The sequence below is a fragment of the Phyllostomus discolor genome, chromosome 11, assembly GCF_004126475.2.
Source record: "Phyllostomus discolor isolate MPI-MPIP mPhyDis1 chromosome 11, mPhyDis1.pri.v3, whole genome shotgun sequence".
Classification (NCBI taxonomy): Eukaryota; Metazoa; Chordata; class Mammalia; order Chiroptera; family Phyllostomidae; genus Phyllostomus; species Phyllostomus discolor.
In genome coordinates this window covers 65286728-65294495 of record NC_040913.2, presented here as the reverse complement: position 1 = coordinate 65294495, position 7768 = coordinate 65286728, and the positions used below count along the sequence as shown (strand labels likewise).

General features: G+C 47.7%; 1 protein-coding gene across 4 annotated transcripts in view; it reads right to left on the bottom strand.

Moving 5' to 3' along the window:
- The window catches only part of ARHGEF7 (Rho guanine nucleotide exchange factor 7), a 132984-nt gene extending 130578 nt beyond the window's left edge, over nt 1–2406 (bottom strand). Inside the window, exon 1 of one of the 4 annotated variants that reach the window (XM_036011465.1) lies at nt 1944–2406. In XM_036011465.1, coding sequence (XP_035867358.1) covers nt 1944–2108 — 165 coding nt within the window. In that variant the 5' untranslated portion in view covers nt 2109–2406. The remainder of the gene's footprint in view (nt 1–1943) is intronic. The other 3 variants (XM_036011466.1, XM_028527058.2, XM_028527059.2) reach the window with 3 other exon arrangements.
- Between the last annotated feature and the right edge of the window lie 5362 nt (nt 2407–7768).

Below are 7768 nucleotides of genomic sequence, written 5' to 3'. Positions count from 1 at the left end.
TGGAAAAGGCTCATGGAACTTCTGAAACCCGAGGTTTTCAGAGGCAGAGAATAGCTAATATTTTACTCCAAAAACCTACCTTTGAACCACAGAAAATCAGAGGCTCTGTCTATAATAGGCTACTTTGATGTTCAACTTTGTGATAGAGCCAGTCTAAAACAAACCAACTGGGACCTAACAGGAAGGAAAGGATAGCTTCAGTGTAAGAAATTGCCAAATGACTATAGTTTTAGAATATGTTGGGTTGTTTCAATTTGGCTTCAACAAGCTAAACGTTGTATTCATTCCTTTCTTTGTTGTGTTAAAGATGAAAAGCATGCTCCAGCATTGTAAGAAAATAATTATTGAAGTCTGCCAATCAATATTAATGTAGTTAATATGCCAAATAACATGCATTGATAGTGATATGTTTTTATCTAGACAACATACGAAGTTTCTTAGAAACTTGCTCTCAGGAATGGAACAGTATTTCATATAAGCCTGTTTTGGTTAACTTAGCATGCATGCATTTCCAATTCTTTTCAACATCTGTCTTTTATTACCAGAGGTTCTGATACCCAGATGACAACAAAGTATTTTGAGTAGCTTGAAAGTTAAATCCTGCTCCTTATTCCTGTTTTAAATCATAATTTTACTGTGACATTAGGTTCATTTACAAGCAACATTTTTTATTTCCTGCACAGGCAGACAGATATTCACTCTAAAATGCAGATTATGTTTTCATAGATATGTTCCAAGTAAAAAAAATACCTAAAATTAGTATGCATGCAAAATTCAAATTAAATCTTTACTGTTCTTTAAATGTAGCACCAGGACCTGCACAAACTTATGAAATTAAACATTTTACTTTTTAAAGTCACCTAATATTTTTATTAGCAAATTGTTATTGTGCATTAGGGCCAATACACCCATTTAAAATATTAAATAGATTTTCCTAATTATATAGCGTACTTTAATTTCTTCATTTCACACCTTTTAAGTAATTGCTGGTCTTAAGATTTTATAGTGGCCAACAAAAATGAAGTAAGATTGTAGTGTTTTTGAAATATAGGGACGCATCGGTTTTAAAAGCGCGTGTCTCCCCTCACCCCTGCTTTGTCAGCTGTGGGAGAGGAAAGCAAACTTTAATCACTCACAGAGATACGGGTCAAGGTTCACACTCCAGCCCCGGGGAAACCACCAGTCACGAAGACGAGAAGCAGGGTCTATAGGGCTAAGAATTCTGTTCAAAATAAAGTAGTAACCTGAAAATGAAATCTAGAATTTTAAGCCAACCTTGAGGAACGCCAAGGTTTTTCCAACACCGTGTTTGCCATCCTCTGGGCTTGGAGACAGGAGGAATTCTTTCGCGGGGAGAGGAATATATCATTTCACAACCCGGCCCTCAGCTATCGATGAATGCATCTTTTAAAAATGCCCAGCAATTGGTCAATTAAATGGGGGGCGAAACTCTCATACAATACCACCAACAAAAGCCGTTCAAACAAAGCCTCGAAGGAAGCAGTGCGCTTTACTGGAGCACAATTTTTCTGGTCAGGTCACCGAGAGGGGCGACTCCACCTTAGGGCGGAGGAGAGCACTCCCCTTTCCTCCCGGCCTCTTCGGGGTCGTTCCCCTTGAACGCGGCCCGGCCCCCTCCCCATCCCACACCTCACACAATGGCGCCCCGAGCTCCCGCCACTGGATCCTCGCGCCTCCAGCGCGCCCCCCGCACAGTCGGCGTTCCGGTCCTCGCACAAAGGAGGCGCGTGGGCTCCTCCGCGCCCCACGCTCTCCCAGCCCCGCGCGGCCACCAGGTGCCGACGCGAGCTACCCCGTGCCGCGCGTCTCCGCGCATCCCGGGTCACCGTGCGGACAAGGCGGGGCGCGGGGCCTCCCATCACCCCAAGCTCCCACTGCCCGGGCCTGTCGGCCGAGGGGGCGCGGGCCCGGGGGACACTCACTTTCTCAATGGTCCCGGGCAGCAGGCGCTCCAACAGCCTGCAGAGGACCACTCCATCCTTCAGAGACGCCTGCAGGAAGCCCTCTGGGTCCGAGATGGTTTTCTTGGGAGACTCTAGCACCCCCAAGGTAATGAGCCACGTAACGGTCTGCTCGGCAGAATTCATAGCGGCAGCGCGCCCGGCCTCCCAGCGCCGCGAGCTTGTCTCCGCGCGGTTCACCTCGGAGCGGCCGCGGCCGGGCCGGTTGCGCTCACAGCCCCCTCCTTCTGCTCGCCCATGGAGAGGCCGACGACGGCGATTGGCTCGGGCGGCGCCGCGGTCCGGCCGGCTTGCGCTCCCTCGCGTGCGTCCTGGCCGACTGTCAAGTGCCTTTTCATTACAAGCACATGAACCTGCGGCGGCCGCCCGGCGCCGCCCCCGCCGCCGCCTCCTGGCTCCCAGCCGCTGCTGTCGATGACATCACTGCCAGAAGAAGAAAAGACGCCGCGCCGGAGCAGCCCCTTGCCCGGCCCCCCACCCGCACACGCACCCCACGCTCGAGCCCCGCAGCCGTGCTCCCTCCACCCCCTGGCTGGGCAGTGCGCGCGCGTCCGCACCTGCGCGCCGAACAGTGGGCCGCAGCCCCAAGGGCCTGGTGACCTCCAAGAGGCTACAGCCAACCCGCCAAAGACGGCTCACCAGGACTCCCAATCCGCGTGCGGCGCGGACCCTTAACCGTTTGCGCCCTGCGAGGCCCATGCGCAGCACCCTCCAAACCTGAGAGCCCAACCAGGCTCCTCTCACTGCCCTGTCCCCTCTTCTGCCCTCTCCCCTCCTTGAAGGACTGGGAACCCTTTATTTATATTCTTAATTGATGAATGTTTAAATTATTAAATGCTTCCCAGAATGCTCTTTTCATTTTTCCCAGTTTTATTCCAGGAGACTGGGGGTGGGGTGCTGAAAACAAGACGTTTGCTTCTCTTCACTACCTTGCAAGCCAATAATTACAGAATACAAATGATAATTAAATGTTAACCAGATGGGTCTAATTTGGGGAGGAATTGATTTTCCGGACGCTGAAGCGATCCTCGGGGGAGGAGGGGCGAAGACACTGCCCCCCCCACCCCCCACCAGCTGTGCGGCTGGCGGCACGCATGCCCCCTACTGGGAGACCCACTCCTGCGCTCTTGTGGCCTCACCTGGAATGCGGCTGGCGGAATAGCCAGGACCAGAAAGAAACCTTGGAGTGACTCCACTTAAAATTGATGTCAATATTTCAGACACCGTGGGAGGAAGATCAAGAAAACAGCAGACCCTAAACTGTATCTGTGCAGATGATCTGGAAGGAAAGACTGTGAAAACAGCTCAATCCAAACAGACCACTTGGCTAGGCTTTTGGACAAGATGCTGTGAACTGGCGCGGACCTGACCTAAAGAACTCCGATGATCTAAATGACGCGCAATGAACGAGCTTCTTCAAACAGCCAGCGACGCTGACGTATATATGCTAACCAAGGAAGAGAGCCTCTTCCTAAAAGAAGCACAGTGCGAAGGTGTACATATATGTCCATTTCCTCAATCCGGTCTTGGTGTGCTTTCTGTGTTTGCTTGCTGTGACTGTCCATGACAATTTAGAACGGCATTAGCACTCCCCTACAGAAAGCTTGCTATGTGCCAGGCACATACGAGTATATTAATAGGAGTAATGACAAAAACTTAGAAACCATATAAAGGTTTTTTTTTTAGAGCACAGGTTTAACTCTCCTCTTGCTCTGCCTTCTTTCAGAGTACTTCTGTTGTAATCATGAGTTGCATTTATTTCCAGCTTCAAGTCAAGTGGTTAACTTTTCTTTCCAATTGTAAAATAATTCAAAGAGCAGTATGAATTCTGGAGTATGAGGGCTGAAATTTCGGTGGCAACAGCTACCACTGCCTGAGCACTCTGTGTCTCCGCCCAGTGTTTTCCCCCTGCATTATGTCACCACCCTTACTACAGTCACATGAAATTTCTCTCATCCCCATTTTACTGGTCACATCCAATAAGTAGTAGAAATGGACTCAAACCTGGGCTCTGACTCCAGGACTAACACACGTCACCCATTGTCTAGACCACTTCCCTGTATACCTTCTAGGAAGCAAAGCAATTAACAGCTCCATCAAGTTTTGTGGCCAAAGACTCTTTACCAATGGAAGGGTATTGACCTAAGAATAATTGTCCTCTGAGGCTCCTGTTTACTCTCATTACTGCTGAATTGGAGACATAATTTAGAATAGTCATTTCAATTTCAAATTTCATTAAATTAGGTGCTTATAATCTGGTAAAGAAAAATAAGATTCAACTTGACTCAATCAAATGGTCCTACAAAAAGACAGCTCTAGGCAGTGAGTGATCTTCAGTGACCAATGAACCTGGCAGCCAGTGAGACCCAGAAGGGAGACCCACAGGACATTTAAATACTTGATAGCTACCAGTGGTACTCTTTTACTTTGGATGGGCATTAATTTCAAAAAAAAAAGTTTATTTAGAAGGGATTCTAGAAAGTAACATTGTTCAATGCTAGTTTTGGGGGTGTTCAGTAAAGCTGTTTTAGTATCTAAAGTGGGCATTTGGTTAAACTTAATATTTTTCAAAGTTCTTATACAGAGGATATGTACTATGAAGAACTTCTTGTTACATTGGTTTGGAGCCAATTAAGATTGTTGTCAACATCAGCACAGTCGTGTGTTCTTCAGTTTCCTCATCTCTCCACAGAGGATTTCAGCCTCACATCCAGCTCAGCTGCCTGTTAATGTCCGATCCCAGGCATTGCTAGGGCAAGAAAAACAGTTTACAAACATAGATGACTGAAAAATTATTCGGGACCAGAAGGCACTTAATGAATATAGTATATTATGAAACATAATGCCACTGAGGCACTTATCCTAGTTTGAGTTTCCCCAGAAGCAGATCCTGAGCCAACAACTTGGGTACAAGTAGTTTATTTGGGAAGTGACCCCAGGAAGGACAAAGAAAGAAAGGAAGAAAGTGAAATAGGAAGGAGAAATTGGGGCTCAGTTCCTCTGGGGAGCTTTGAGAAGCAGTGGAGCAGGTCTCAGAATCTTCCCAGAGAATGAGCAGGCTTAGATTTATCCCTAACCTGCCATCTCCTGTGACTGAGGGTCTCCCTCAGGGTCAATGATCTCTAATTCAGCAGAGCCTAAAGTTGCAGAGCAGGAGGCACAAATCCTCCAAGTGCCCCACTGGGAGTGATGGTAAGAGGAGCCAATGCTACTTCTACCCCTTGGTGCTGGGTGCTACTTTTTAGCTACTGGGGGCACAATGCCATATAAAAGTGATTGGTGTAATTTATATGCCACATCTTAAAGGATAGGTCTCTAACCCTGCAGAAAGTCATCCTCTAGCTGGCTTCCTGCAAGGACCTATCCAGTGAGATAAATTGCTTATCCCTCCAGGACTGCAGGGCTCTGATGTAATCATCTTGAACCAAGGAGCCAGTGTTGCCATATCATCAGGTAAGAAGCAACCTCCCTTGTGGATAGCTAGGTTGCTCTTTGTAGAGGGAACTCACAGCATGGGTCTCTTGCACACTTCCATCCCTGACACCATAACTGAGCTGTCCATGGCCCACTGTGCAGGGCACTGGGCTGGTACACAAATCCTGGGCTGGCTGTACTTGGCTACAGACACCACTGTGTGCCTGGTTGTTGGGTGCCCCTTCTTCAGTGATGCTCTCTGGAGAGTGAAGCAGGACTTAAGACCCACAGGCCTGCATCTGTACCCACAGGTTCCTTCACCACCCCCACACACATGCCTCCCTGCAGCCACTCATTCCATCTTGCCCCTTCCAGGCACCCAGACAAGGAGCCCAGCACAGATACTGTCCAGGCATCTGTGCACAAAGGAGATGACCAGCAAAACGCTCAAAGCTTTGCCAGTCAGAGTGCTTCTCCTCACATTGTCCTTGAGCACCACCCTGGAGTTGGGCTGTAGCAAGGCAGACATCCATGTTTGGTTCACACCAAATTATCAACCAAACCCAGTCCTAAACCAGGCTGGTTCCCTATCAGCTGGTCATAGTAAGTGTCTTACTATGGTCATAGTAAGTTTCCACAAGGTCACAGGAGGAGTCTAACCAACAGAGGCAGGTGACTTAGAGGTCTGGACCATTTGTGTCAATGGCTTACTGCGTTCTCAGAACATAGCCATGCCCAGTCCCAAGTGTACACAATTCCTGATAGGATGGATGGCTGTGGTGCCACTCCCCTCACCTGGCATTCCTCCCTAACTGTGACTTTCACCTCTTCTTTACCACTTTGCTTTAAGTTAGATTGTGTAAAGGGCATAAGTTGTGGTTTATTTTTTATGCCTATTTGACGTCTTTTTTTTTAAGGAATATAAGTGCATTCAGGTTTAGTGTGTTGTCTGATACACTTAATTTTTTCCTACTACTTTAAATAAATTATTTACTTTACATTGTTGTAAACCTGTTTTTAAAAAGGCAATAGGGAAAAATTGAAGATTAAACTATTTCAATCATTTTGGGGGGTGTATAAGTACTAATGGTGCTATAATAGATAAGTCTTGTTGGAAAACAAAATGTTTTACAAGGCTGTTTTCTCCTCCCTGTAAGTTTACCTTAGGGATACCAGTGAGTGTTGTTCCCAGTGCCCTTGACTGGATGCTGTATCAAATAATGGAGACAGGAGTGGACAACTAGGCAAGAGAACCCTGCTGATCTCTTGTAAAGTCTGAAATAAACGTGGACCTTAAAAGTGGGTGGTGCTTTGATTTTTCTTTTTGTTAAGGTTCTATTTATGTGTTTGTTTTTAGAGAGGGGAAGGGAGAGGGAAACATTGGTCATTTGCCTCTTGTACACCCCCAGCTGGAGATGTGACCTGCAACTCAGGCACATGACCTGACTAGGAATCGAACTGGTGACCTTTTTGGTTCTCAGGCTGGTGCTCAATCCACTAAGCCACACTAGCCAGGGCTCATCCTGCATATTCTTGACTCCTAATTTTACTTAAAAGTTTCCTGTGCTCTTTGGGCCTAAACCACCTTGCTCCTGGATCCAGCTACATGTTCCAGTCTCCAGAGTCCTGTGTCAGCTAGGGTCCCACCAGGAGAACAGAAACCACACTGGCTATTTGAACAGATAGTTTTTAGTCTAAGGAATTGTTGTTGAATATGGAGTATGGAGGATGGCCAAGGGGAAAGGGCGTTGAGGTTACACAGGGTGATCCTGCTGGAGACAGCTGCCAGCTAGGGCTGGGAAAAACAAGGGGAAGGTTGGGCTACTAGTAATGAATACTGAAGATAGTCCTGGCAGAACTAACAGACCTCTGCAGGCAGGGACACCAGGCTGCTGGCAGCTCAGTGGCAAAGAGGACGCTGCCAAGAGCCTGGCGCTCAGTCCTCTGGAGAGGGGTCATCCCCGTGGTGCTGGAGCCTCCAGCAGACTACAGAGGGCTTGCTTCTAGGAGTGTGGAAATAGACTGGAAAACACCACAAACGGCCCATGCCAGCAGGAGGGGTGGCAGGAAAACAAGCAAACAGGAAGGTATCTCACCTTCCTGCCTGCCACCTTCCAGCCCCTCTGTGTAAGCCCACCTCTGGGACACTTACCCAGGAGCAGTCGATGAGGGAGACCTGAGTTATGCAGGGTCCCAGGCCCAGCATGGCAGAGTGCAGTATAGTGGGTGGGTTACAGTCCTGTGACAGGTAGGATTCCTTTTTAGGGAATGAAGCAATTCAGCTCTGAATTTGCACCTTCTAGATAGTGACCATCGCTCTGCAGGAAACACTGCATTGTCTTCAAACCTAGGGAATGATTAAGACTGTACCT